The sequence below is a fragment of the Lasioglossum baleicum genome, chromosome 4 (assembly GCF_051020765.1).
Source record: "Lasioglossum baleicum chromosome 4, iyLasBale1, whole genome shotgun sequence".
NCBI lineage: Eukaryota > Metazoa > Arthropoda > Insecta > Hymenoptera > Halictidae > Lasioglossum > Lasioglossum baleicum.
In genome coordinates, this window is record NC_134932.1 from 13,085,994 (window position 1) to 13,099,726 (window position 13,733).

Sequence of the window (13,733 nt, forward strand, 5' to 3'; positions counted from 1 at the left end):
AAAAATTGTTTTTCTATAAATTAACTCCGGTCCTGCCCTATTGTTTCTCCGAAATACCGTGAAGGGCAAAGAATAATCTGGCATAGCAATCCATAATTCTATTGCGAATTGAAAGGTTGTCGAAAGGAAACGCGATGAACGAGCGACGATACCAAGTGGAGGATTAATCTTGCCGGCGAAAGCCGTCGGAAAACTTGAACGAATCCGAAACAATTCCAACTTCGCGCGCACCTTCATTACGGCTGACCTTGTTCCCGAGTTTACCAGCGTTCTTTGCAATACCGTTCTACGACGAGCTATTTACGAGGCCCCGTATCTCTCTCGTGTGTACGTTCGCGCGTAGCATGTGCTCGCTATTTGTAAACGGTCCCGTGACATTCTATAGCGAGATAAGCTCATGGAATCGTATCGAAAATTTAAAACGACACAGCTGACTCTGAAACGCACCGGTACGAGGTAAGACTAACGAGAATTAGAATCGTTTCCGGTGACTATGTTCACATCCGTGATCTTCCCGAGAGATAACTAGCTAGACAAAGTTATTTATGTTTGTCGATTGTAGATTAAATGGAGAAGAATTGCTGCAAACATTTTTAATGGGGTCGACGTTTATTACAGTACAGAGAAAAGCTTGTGGTAACTAGTGGGATTTTGTAAAATAATTTGATGTAATTCTATTATAATTTTCTTATATAAAAATACAATCAACCACATATTTCGCAACTTGAATTTTGGATTTCACTCAATTAGTACACAGTACACACCGTTTGCAACACTGTGCGATTGTTGAAACCGCTGCATAATTGCAAATTTGCCCCAAATTTGTGGACACAATTAATGTTTCCGCAAGTGAATCATTAATAGACTGCAGATTTAATGCGTTCACAATAGAATGTGTGTGCGTGAATAATAAAATGGCAAATATTTTTGAAGAACTTTAGAATACTAAATTCTAATCTAATGTGTAATCGATTAGTAAGGAATTTGGCGAAGAAGCTGTTACGTTTTTTTCCTCGGCAATGGTTTCGAGAGCACGTTGCAAAGATAGGAGTATCTCTGTTGCAAATAATAAAAGGAGAGATTCCTCCAGTCATATTTTCGGACGTGAATGCTATGCGCGACTCGGTATCGCCTCGCGCCAATAAATTAAAAGTCTCTCAGCCGGCCTGATAATTGGACCGACCTCCCATTGTCTCACTTTCACGCGTACATCACTCCGATAACGTTCGCCCGTTATCTATTCTCGCCCGTTCCTTTTCAATACAACAACCAGTTTCCGCAATCTCGATGGAACTTCTCCAACACTTGACCCACTAAAGTGTACGGAGTTTATCAGGGGAGCACACAACTGGTGTTACTCTGTGGATACAAAAAGGACCAAAATCGCGAAAGACTCCTTCATTTCGAACTACGTCCCTGATTTCTTCTTCCTTAACTACCGAAACTACACAAATGTTTGCTTCAGATATTATTGAACCAACCTCTTTCTTTGACACGATTAGGACCTTTTTATCTTCAATAATTCCCATATCGTACCAGAAATAGAGGTAAACTCCCCAAGAATTAGGAATTCTAGAAATTATACAATATATTTCTGACCTTCTTCGTTCCGGAGTTGGAAGCATGAACGGAGCGTTTTAGGTACATGCTTCACGAGTTGTTGTACAGGGACAGAACGACAGTAAATGTCGCGAGTGATTCGAAACGGATGATTCGACACGGTTGGTCGTATCGCAGGCGGATCGTTTAGGGATTTGAAAATTCAATAGCTCCCGCGTGTTAACACGGACGAAGTCTCGATAATCCGGGAAGCGAAACAGGCTCGAATTAGCTCGGACACGGATCAATCGGAACTGGTGCGATCTTATCGATGCAGTTTTTTTTTTATTGGCGCTTCCAACGTTCGATCGGTCGTTTGTAGCGATGGGACGGAGTGTCTTGCACCAAACGATTCGGAATTTCTTGAGAAACTAAGAGGATTAATTAACTAGATGCAACGTAAAAGTACCTTTTTGAAAATTGTACCGAACGACTTGAGAAGTTAGGAGGATTAAACGCACAAAATGCAACTTGCTGGTCAAAATTATCTCGGATTGTGGATGTATGTTGATCCCATCCCTATTGGTTACTATAAACAGGAGTCTGCGGGCAGCTCGCGTGATGCCCCCAGTCGGTAGCGATAGTGCATCAACGTGACTAATTTTTATGGACGCCCCCGCTCGCAACGCAAACATCAGACAGTCTCGTTCGGATCGTGACCTCCGATCAAGCGAATCTCGGTTTCAGATTAATGAAGATCTCCGACCGTGGAATCCGATTCTACTCCATGTTTGTTTCTCGTGTTTCGTACGGCTCGACGATCGATGCGAAACGGTGTTGCATCGAATCGTTGCACCGTGTGGCATCACCGGTGCTCGAAAGTCGAAACGGAACAACGCACTCTTGAAACTGAAACGATGTTTTTGGGCGTTACTGGAAGCTTAGTAATTTAAGCTGTATACGAAATAGAAATGTTCTACTATCAGTTCTAAGGCACAGGAGCCAAGTCGGCATTTCTTCGTTCCTTGAAGGAAGTAAAGTAATATAACGATATCCTTAACTTGTTTTAAATTCTACTAATATTTTCATAGATGCATCAAATCCGTAGCCCACTCGCAACGCGATAAAAGCGTATAACGTCGCACAAAAAGCTCCGAGCAAAAAGGATGAAAATTCGAAGTGATTCCCCGGTTGCTCCGAAAAAATCTTCTCGTATTTTTGAGGAAAGTTAAAAGACCAGGTTCACTTTATTCAATTACACCGGACAACTTTCTTCATCTTTCAGGCGGTTCCATTACACCGACCTTGAAAAAAGTTCCCAGCTTCTTGAACGAAAAACTCCTCCACCCTATTGCAAAAGGAAAATGAGCGAACTTCTCGAGGTATTATGATGGGTTGGAAATGTTCTTGCAAATAAGTAGAAAAGCGAGAGGGAGGGAGACAGTGAAAGAATATAAAAGAACTCGGACTTACATTTCACATTTTCATGTGATCTAATGTTTCTTGATTCGAGAGCTGCCGGGGAATACGGACTACCATTGCTGCAAGTGACAAAAGAGACGATAATGAGTTGGAAACAGGTCTGATGCACCCGAGACACATTCTTCGACCAGACAAAGGTTATTGTTTCGAAAATCCATTGTTTCTGCTTCGACCTATAAAAAGGAAAATTGTCTATGCTCCAACTAACAGCTCTCTAGCCTGATTTTCGGAAAAGTGGGACACAAAATGCGTTCCAATAAACTGCTCGAGTCTCAAAATGACTATGAAAGCAACGTTCATAAAATTTAGATGTCTGACTCTCCTTATCAGCTAGAAGAATGTTTGATCCTAGATATACTACAACGCCAACCAATCTACGACCCTAAGAGCGTCAGAAATCGATATCGGGGCAATGGAAAATTATGTTCCCAACGTTCGAAAAATTTCCAGCCAGTCTGAGAAAGCGGTACGGAGTGCAAGGAAGAAGAGGATAAGGGCAAGGAGGCGTATCTTGTACGTTTCTACGGATTCGGGCGAATAATTTCAAGGTATATTGGCGATCGACCGTCCGGGAACGATCTTGTTTATCCATATCGTGGTCGAATTGAAAATGATAGAAAGCAAGGGAGAGGAGAAGATGAAGGGATGGGGGCCGGCCGGGTCTTCGGCTATCTTCGAGGATTAGGTCCGTCGTTCTCGGACCCGGGATATGGCGCAAAGGAAAATATTGGCGACGAGGAAGCCTGTATACGTCAACAAAAGCGGCAGCAGACTGCCGATCGACTTTCAGAGCTGTTTCCGTGTAAGCTTCGCGAAGGCCCCTTTGGGACGCGGAGTGCACTCGAACGTCCATCTCGCTTTCGATTTATTCTATCTCGAAACGTACAGTATGTATGTATGTATATGTATATAGCGTGCACGAGCCCAGCTCTTTACCAAAACCCGCGAACCTACTTGCCCCGAGACGAGAGAATATTCCGAGTTGCCGAATGCGACGTATTAACATAACATTATCATGGAAATTTTGCGTCCCTTTGCCCGGACTGCGTTTCGCCTTGATGATACGGCTGCACTCTGCCGCCGCTTTGCCCGCCGCAATTTCGTTAACAACGATCAGCTCTTTACTCCGGGACTGGTAATCGAACCGAGTAATCGATCCATCTAAATGACCATTATGATCGGCCAGAGGAACCTGCCTCCAGAAATAATAATTACCTCTCCGATCGACCGTGCGGGATCGAAACCGTGAGAAAATTGCAGCCGTACTGCGTCGGAATTGCATCTGACGACATATTATGTCGGATGGAAAGTTGGAATTAAAGGACGCTGCTAACAGTGGGACCATTGTTAACGCATTCGTTACTACAAGCCTGTTAGTATGATTCTCAATGACTGTTCTGTACTCAAATATCTTCGAAAAAAAAATCGCGAGAGAAATAACGAAGATTTATTGTTACATAGTTCGTGTCTGACAGTGCCATTACTGTTGGTAATACGATGTGGCAAGACACTTCTGATTTTTATAAAGCAACGTGAACTGATTTCGTGGAGCTTTTATAGGTTTGGCAATGAGCGCACTAATTCCGTTGATTAGCTCATCGCCGTCATTGTTTCCCGGAGCGTTATCGAGTCGAAATGGAAGAAAAGAGTGGAAACGGATAATCGCGGGAAACAGGAACTGGCTAGCAGGAAAATAACCATGAATGGGCGCGATTTCCATGGCACGGGTCAATGCGAATAGCAGTGAGTAATCGCGAGACAAGGGGACGGAAAATTTGGAGGAAAATCCCCGGTTTCGTCAGCCCCCGATACAGAAAGTGTTTGCATCTTCAAGACAATTGTACGATAGAGCCATAGTGGAAAGGAAACTCTGACTTCATCGGTACAAGATTTCCTAAAGGAGAGTCGAGCTCCGCGATTCTGAGAAGCTGCGTATTACACTTCATCTCCAACGGTGAATGTTACTAGCACACCTGAGGCATTACGAAAATGAATAGCCGGGGAAGAAACATCGCGCAGTATGTCGAGGAACACGCTAATTGCATCGGCGATTTAGATGCAAATCTCCCCAGGAACTTTTTCGCCCTTCCACTGAAGCAATTTCATCGGCAATTTATGTCGGGATGTTTCGGTAACTCTTGAAGGACGCAGGACTGCAACGAATCAGTTCGAAAGCAGTCCGTTCCAGCGAAACAGGTTTCGGACAGGCTAACAACTTGTTAAGATGGAATGGGAATAGGTCAGTCGAAACGCGGTCTCTCAAAGTTAAAAGTCACATATGTATTTTTGATGATAATAAAAACGTATTGTTCCATTAAAAAAATTTCAATGACCTTGAAATTTCGAAAAATTGTGATCTTGAAGAAAATCCTATATTCACCCTATATTATCAAGAATAAACAAGGTATTCAAGATACTCGAAGTTTCAACCCCTTGTACTTTCCACCACATTTTTCCTGAACATCGACGAGATTTTATTCGAATAAAAGTGGATCTCTTCAGGGTGCGGGCGCAAGTTACGGTCCTGGCGAAAGATGCATCTTTCACGCCGCCAGTTGCAGTAACAGCCGCATAAACAGAGACCGCGTGGCGTTTATTTACGTGTTGGCCGCGACGCGACGGGCTCGATCGATTTTCCGTACGGTGTACTTACTCCTTTTACTTCAGTCGGACATATTCGACTGTATTCGACGAAAATGCTGATCCTCGTTAAAAAACGATAAGCCTATTTATGCAAAATGCTGGAGATTCCGAGAACGCATGTGCTTATCACCCTAAATGCCACGAGGCACGTTTCGTCGAGGTCGTCGTGCTGCCGAGGTTAAGTTCCGATCAGTTCCGATTGATACTCCTTCCAGTGTCTTTCCACGAGAACCGTTTTTTACTCTCAACCTAACCGAAACCATGCTAGATTCCCTCTTTGGGAACGAAGTCGCGCTTCTTCCATCGACGAAGATGTTATCGTTTCCGCGGTTCCCTTATCGATCCGCTGCGAGTGACAGCTCTCAGACGAGTAGACGCTACACCCAGTATCAATGGCATGCATCCGGCAAAGTGCCCGGCACTTTGTACGTCTTCCTTATTTTTTCCGCGTGTCGAGCGGTCAAAGACTTCATAAGTTGATGGATCTTCTACCCAGACAGACCTGTTCTACTTCAGAAACAAATCAAATCTATTTAAGACTAGCTGCTAAACACAAAAATTTGTATGTAAACATGTGAAATTCTTCTTAACAGTTCTTCGTTGAATACTGTAGCTGTGTGACGTATATTGTACATTAATTGCGAAGCTATTGTATAGAAGTTGAGAGTACACCTCACACTAAGTTGTTACCGGTTTGTTTCAGAAGAGAGCAGACATGGCCTTATTACGGTGCATTGGGATTTTTGTGCTCTTGGGTAAGTTATATACTTTCGTTTGTTCTGGTATTATTTTTGTTTACTTTGTTTCTTTGATCCTGTATTTAAAGGATAATTCATTTTTCAGTCGCGGGGCAGACATGGGCAGACTTGGTGGCCTCGAAGCAGGATATCAAGGTTCATTTGAATAGCACAGAGTCGTTAACATTTTCCCTGACGTAAGCATACTGTATTGTTTATCAATTCATGGTAAAATGCAACTGCTAATGCATTTTATTTTACAGGGAACCTGTGTCCAAAAATGCAATTGTAAGATTAGATGTGCAACATCCGGATTTGGTATCAGTTTCTCCTCTCAGTTTTCTCATAGAAAATCAAATGCAATGGAAAATAAGCGTAACAGGTCTAAACGCGGGTCACTCTATTGTTAGCGCTAACATTACACCTACAGATGTCGTGAAGTAAGTATTCAAATCTAATGAATTAAGAAACAATTCGATTCACTCTAGAAAATTGGAAGAGCCCAGTAAACAGTTGAATGGAGTCTCGAATAAAGATTACAACATGTTGATTCACAGGGGGTAAAACAAACAAAGATACAAATTCGAAAATATTAACTGAATTCATCCTCTCCCCCTCCCCTTTCTTGTTCCCTGTTTTATCACGGTTGAGCAATGGTTGTGTACATAAATATTTACTTTTATGACTAAGTCACGGAAAGATTTTAATCAACGAGTACATTCACTAGCATCCAGTGGCAGTTATTTGAAGAGATAGCCTCCTGACCTGTACTGTTCATCGGATCTTAAACTTAAACTTCAGTCAGTCTGTGCACAGATTTTGAGCGGACTACTTCCTGCTCTGGCTAGAATGTGCTGCAATGGTTGCTAGTGGCAAATGTAAAAGTTCGTTTTACTTATAAATTTTTAGTGATTCAGTGCAGTTTCCAAAAGTTCAACCGTGTGCATTTACATACACAGTGTGATACAGGAATAATCGAAATTTAATCGAATTAATCGGACAATTAAACAATAATGACACTGTTCAAAATAATTTTGATTCCTCAAGATCAATTGAACAATATTGATATAAAAAAGTAAGGGCACAAGCAAAAGATTATTACATTTTAGTAGATGTTGTTTAGATTAAAATTTTAGACGATGTTGGTCTATCAATTGTTAAATTTTTTTCTTATAATTTTTCCAGTATTTCGCAAGCGTTCGTCAGAGTAACTATAGAAAAATCAGACACTATTTACCACATAAGTAGCGTAGTGGGATGGATATACTTTTTAGCATGGAGCGTCAGCTTCTATCCGCAAATATACAGCAACTACAAACGCAAAAGCGTCGTAGGTCTAAATTTCGATTATTTATCGTTGAATCTAGTTGGTTTTATTATGTACGGCCTGTTCAATTGTAGTCTGTTTTGGATAACCGACATAGAGGTATGTAACATATTAATTATTCGAATCTACGAAAAACTTCGCGTGTGAAAAACCATAACTGTACAGTCGCATTTTTCAGCTTGAATACTTTAGACGATATCCGAAAGGTTTAAATCCTGTACAAGTGAATGATGTATTCTTTTCCTTGCATGCAGTATTCGCCACTGTGATAACTATTATTCAGTGCTTTCTCTACGAGGTAAATCATCGGAATTGGTTTGAGTAACGTGCCTTCTCGAATTAGAGCTCTAATCTAATAAAATTCTAATATTTTTAATTTATGATTATTTAGATTATAAAGATACTTGATATATTTGAATCTAAATGAACTGAATATTTAAGTACAAGTCAATAATAAGGGCCTTAATTCGAATCGCTTTAATATTAAAGACCAAGTACTTACTAACGAAATCATAAACTTTTTAGAGAGGCAATCAAAGAGTATCTATCACCGCACGTATTATCCACCTTGTCTTCGCTGTGTTTATAGTACTCTCTATTATATTGGCTGCCGTGAATACGATAGCGTGGCTAGACTTCCTTTATTACTGTAGTTACGTTAAATTGTGCATAACGTTGATCAAATACGTTCCACAAGCATTTTATAATTACAAACGGAAGTCCACTGTCGGTTGGAGCATCGGCAACATTTTCTTAGACTTCACTGGCGGCATTTTGTCGATGTTGCAGATGATATTGAATGCGTACAATTATGGTATAGTATTATACATAGTTCAGCTTGTAATTATCAGAACAAAAATCTCTTAAATGATTGAACAACTAACGGGCTACTTTTTCGTTAGATGATTGGGAAAGTATTTTCGGAGACCCAACGAAATTCGGTCTGGGATTCTTTTCAGTTGCATTCGATATATTTTTCATTATTCAACATTACGTTTTATATCGGTACGTATACTTTTGACTCTTCTATTCACCATCCATCATTTTTTCAACTAACTGTGCATGCTTTAACGCTGTGTAATGATTTCGTTGAATTGTAGTTAACAATTTGTGCAGATTTTGGTACTTACAGTGTTTGACAAATGCACGTTGCATGATCTAATGCATTTCTTTTTTTATTACTGTGTAAGCGAACTTTGGTTAATATGTTAAGTTTAAATAGAAGACTGCTTACTATTTTTTTAAATTACATTTTACTCGTGGTAGCTTTTTACATTTTTTTCAATGTTATGCAATCGAATTAGGTATGCTTGCATACATGCTTCTTCTGTTATAGATAAATATTGATGTAAGAGATAAAAAGAGATCCAGATTTTTAAAAATTAACCGCGATGAAATAATTGATCTAAAAACAGGCGGATTGTAAATATTTCTTTTCAAGATCATTCACATATCATCTCACTTCCCCCCTCTTTATCTTACATTGCACGTATCCTGCAAAATCATCAATTCTTACAGTGTAGACACCAAGAATGGAACAAGTGATGAGACACTTCACAAACAAGATGATTTATATAACAAGGAAAAAAGGACAGTTTGCATTCTCTGTTGCAAATTCTGAGAATAAAAATATTAATATTCTAGTAGGGAAAATTTCTGTTTGAAAATGCATTCCGATAGGAATGAGAGTTCAGTATTCAGTATTTAAAATATTTCAATGGACCTTGTAATGAAGTTTGTGCTCCCTTCTGCATCCTGCCGTATACGAACCACCATTGAGATTATTTTTATCATTTTTTGGGTGTCTAGAATCTCTGTTGGTTGTTAGTTACGGACAAATACAAGAAGAGACAGAGCTTTTAGGTCAATAGGTGTATATACGTGTAAGAATCAAATTTTGTATAGACTTTAGTTTAGTTTGACAAATGTTTCAATGATTTAATCAGTAATATTTTGTGCGAGATCGCCATTTTCTTCTATGTTAGAGAGTTAGCTTAAATAGTATTATCGATGAAAATAATGTAAATATGTCACAGTGCCAAATTAAGTACACTTGCGAATAAAACCTATATATTTAGTATCTGTTATGTCAAGATTGAAAAATGTTGAGGGATAGAAGCACACTATTGCAGTATGCAACATTATGCATCCAGTGGCGGTATTATATTCTAGGTCACCAAGTAGACGTATTACCCTTGACTTGTCTTCGTTACGGATAACGATAAACATTCCAAAAGTTTTGAATACCTTGTAAGTGTTCAAGATCCTACATTTATATATTTATATTAATATTATTGTTGTAATAAAAATTGTCTGTGTGTTTTTCTGCATTTTGCCCTGTCAAAGCATTTTTACAATGTCATTACTTCTCTCCATTAATTTTATAGAAATCAGTTAGCGAACATTACTTTAAGTTAGCGCGTAGAAAGTGCTACCGATGCTGCATGCCGTGTGTATGATATCATAGAGGACAGATCATTGAGCGTACAATGATCCAGAATTATTTATATTGTGATTTAAATATCAGAATAATTCTGTTTCATCGTGTCGAGTTATAGAAATCAATGTGCTCAACTTGGGACATCGTACAAAAAGACTTAATAAAATCCTACGGAGCAATCGAACATTTGAATGCTTGCAATTGACTTATCTCTCATGATAAGAGAAAGGTTAACGGTTGTTCCTAAAACCTTCCACTGAGACGCTAATATCTCAGTGATGTAATAACAATGTTTATACAAATATATCTGGTGTGGTAAGTTGGAGTAAATCAAGTATTGCATGCGTAACTGACAAGGGAAGATCCCCAATCACAAAATTATCAAATTGTGAGAATCTATAGATCACGCATATACATATATGTATTGTGCAATTTTTGTTGCATTCCTAAAGTTTCGTGATTTTCCGAACCGTTTGGTGACCTCCCTCTGTGAGCCTGTGTCAGCGTGTGCGTGTGCGTGTAACATTTATTAACACCACTAACTAAACTGACTTCTATATTACACAAAGTTATGCGTTTTTATCTTTCCTCGATCATTCTCTATCGCCGCCGCCATACTAGTTAGTAGAAAGTATTACTGCCTAACTATTACCAAGAATTCCTTTCTGCAGGGATCACAAAGAATACATTGAAATACCTGGTAACAATAACGAGGAGCCGCAAGAAGAACAACCATCAGTCATGGCAGAACAACCATGACTCGTAACAGTGGAAAATTGACTGACTTATTTATATCTATGCTATATAACAAAAGCGAACCATCTATCAATCATTCGAAGACAAGAACAAATGACAATTTACTTTTACCAAACGTCCTGATGCATTCGCCGATTCAAATTACAACGTTGCGTAGCCTGGCGCACTAGATATACAGCTTGCACGACACGACAACAAAGTTGATTATGTACTGTTATGTACTAGCTTCCTTTCCTTGAATTTTGAAATTTGAACAAGTATCGAAACACCATTCGGTTCGATAGGTCGTTCGATCGTCCTGCATTCACGTGACTGCTCCGAGCCTGCGCAGAACGTGTTTTCGTGTGTTTTCGTGTGAGGTTATTCGAGTCGTTCGGCAGAGAGGTATGTTCTGCTTGTTTAAAAATTTTTATGATTTTGCAAAAGACAGTTTAATTTCACGTGAGTGTTCAACAGGTTTTAATGTTTGTTGATGAGTAATAATGAGGTTATGCCAGAATTGTATTCCTCGACATCGATAGTTTGTATTTCAAACATAACCTAGAGTCGCGCAGTGTTAAGAATTGCAAATAATTTAATAAAAAAAGTGTTAAGCAATTTTTAAGGTAAAATACTTTTCAATGGTTAGTAAACAGCTACTTGTGTTTTGTATTTCAGAATGAACGTGACTCCGCTTTTCCGAACAACACTGACTTCCCTAACCATTCGCAGAAATCTTAATTGCTGGACGGCAGCAGTAACGAAGAAACGTAGAAAACTGTACACAAGAACTTATCCTACACATCTCGTTCACCCGGATGGCAGTAGCATCATTATAGATTATCATGTACCAAGGCAAATCATCACGCTTCCTCTTGATGTCAATGTTCTCACCGAGAAAGACCGTCAAGAGAGGATATTAGCTCGTAGGAAAATCAGTAAAGTAGTAATTCAAGAGGAGGAAGAGGTTGACTTTGACGAAACCAAGTATTTTAAGATGAAAAAGGCATAATGTTCGTCGAGATTTTATAGTCATTTGTAATTAATTTATAAAAGGAAGCCTTTCATTTTGTATTCTAATTAAAAGAAGATCCATGCGCCGTATTTCACATTGTATAAGGAATGAGGATATCTGTAAGTTACGTAACTAATCATTCATTCAACATTTTCACTTCTTCATCACATTTAAAACATCATCAATAGGACAAGAAACATTATTGTAAGCTTGAATGCTTTTCAATAAAACTATAGTCAAATTATTTTGTAACTACTGTCGAATTTTGTTTATGTAAGTGTAATATACAATGAAACAGTTGAAGCGAGTGCGTCTTCCTATTGTGGAAATATATACACGATTGCTCTGGCTGATAACATTTGACCCGACCATCGTGTGCAGTACAAGCGTTCTAAGATAAAAGATAAATGGAATTCTACCGCTGTTGCACATTGTCATTAATTTTCTGAAAATATGTTCAAAGTTATGTACCGCAGACTTACTAAAGAGAAGATAAACAGCAGCCTGTGCAATTTGGGAAAGAATTCAATTTTCACTGCCCGTGTTCGAAGTCGATCTAATTAATTACGCGGACCATGTAAAAGCTATTAAGAGGAGCATCCACGCGTCGCGATTATTGGCGGAAAAAGTGAAAGCACACGGCTATAGTTTTCTTCGCGTCGAACGTGTTCCGTGTGGCGTTCGCTGCTACCATAAACGCACGTTCTCACTACCATTGCGCGATCCAAGACCCGATGGTGCCCCATCAAAAAATTCTGATGCCTAACTGACGTGAGTAAATTCTAAATGTTTGCCTATTGCATTCCATCCTTTCTTCCTTTCCGTTTAAAATGAATCTTAAAAACGACTTTCGCAAATGTTTGTTCAGTGCACAAAAATCTACAAGAATCTGCTTCTACTGAACATCGATAAGAAAAATTGATGTTGAACAGAATCGTCGAGCAGGTGTTATTTTGATAACAAAATCAATTAACTGTCGCTCTCCGTACCATTACACGTGCTCCCGTCGTATACATAGGCCGCGATCCTCGGAATGCTAACAGGAAGAGCACAGATAGTAGTTCGGAAAGGGTACAGGAAGTCTTCCTCGATCGCCTATTGTTGCGCGAAAGCTACATACTTTTCTAATGCGGGTAGCGGTAGCGGAGTACCCATATTTGGCGTCGGTACAGTGATATAATATTTGGTAATGCGCCGTACGTACGTCTGTAATTGTTCGGATGCTTTCGATGATGGTGAAACTACACGTTGCGACACCCCAGGAAAATTTCGCGGCCTCATCGTTGGGCAACCGTGTACAGGATGTTCTACAAGAAAATGGTTCCGAAAGAATATGAACGCAAACATTTTACCGAGATATATTGTATATATTTTATTCTGAGATGCTCTATTATTGCAAACCGTAATTGTGAATTTTTCTTTGTGTTTAAGACGAAGGAATGAAGCACAAACAAGGGTTTGAATAATGTTCCTCCTGGAAGTGTTACCATTTTTGCAACGTCCTGTACTACAGCCAGTCGGTGAAGCGCCAATACGCATGGAGAATTAATTGCAAGTGAACGCGAATCGTCACACGTCTCCTATATTTGTCTGCGCGAGAAAAACAAAAATAATGAAACTTCATGTTTGAGCTACCCGATTCTTTGCGATAGCATTATGAAACTGATAGATGGGTCCTGGTACTGTGAATTGTTCTTGCATCAATGTTGCGTCGCTTGTCTCCGCGTTGCAGCACTTGGTCAACCACTTGCTGTCAATTTACACATTTCGTACGCAAGCGTTTTGCAAAGATTTCACTTTTTCGTACCTTGGCGT

The 13,733-nt window shown here is 39.5% G+C and overlaps 2 protein-coding genes across 14 annotated transcripts in view; both read left to right on the plus strand.

Annotated features, from left to right (window-relative positions):
* The window catches only part of Ctns (lysosomal cystine transporter cystinosin), a 29,172-nt gene extending 18,191 nt beyond the window's left edge, over window positions 1-10,981 (plus strand). For 3 of the 13 annotated variants that reach the window (XM_076422753.1, XM_076422749.1, XM_076422754.1), the window contains exons 2-10: window positions 6,368-6,419; window positions 6,508-6,598; window positions 6,665-6,841; window positions 7,587-7,827; window positions 7,907-8,026; window positions 8,254-8,542; window positions 8,631-8,733; window positions 9,901-9,978; window positions 10,287-10,423. In XM_076422753.1, coding sequence (XP_076278868.1) covers window positions 6,380-6,419; window positions 6,508-6,598; window positions 6,665-6,841; window positions 7,587-7,827; window positions 7,907-8,026; window positions 8,254-8,542; window positions 8,631-8,733; window positions 9,901-9,978; window positions 10,287-10,329 — 1,182 coding nt within the window. In that variant the 5' untranslated portion in view covers window positions 6,368-6,379 and the 3' untranslated portion in view covers window positions 10,330-10,423. The other 10 variants (XM_076422742.1, XM_076422743.1, XM_076422744.1 and 7 more) reach the window with 10 other exon arrangements.
* Window positions 10,982-11,165: 184 nt separating this feature from the next.
* Window positions 11,166-12,162, plus strand: Mrpl55 (mitochondrial ribosomal protein L55). Its single transcript, XM_076422778.1, has 2 exons — window positions 11,166-11,308; window positions 11,582-12,162. Exon 2 carries the CDS (start codon window positions 11,583-11,585, stop codon window positions 11,913-11,915), a length of 333 nt encoding a protein of 110 aa, XP_076278893.1. The 5' UTR covers window positions 11,166-11,308; window position 11,582; the 3' UTR covers window positions 11,916-12,162.
* The last annotated feature ends 1,571 nt before the right edge of the window (window positions 12,163-13,733 follow it).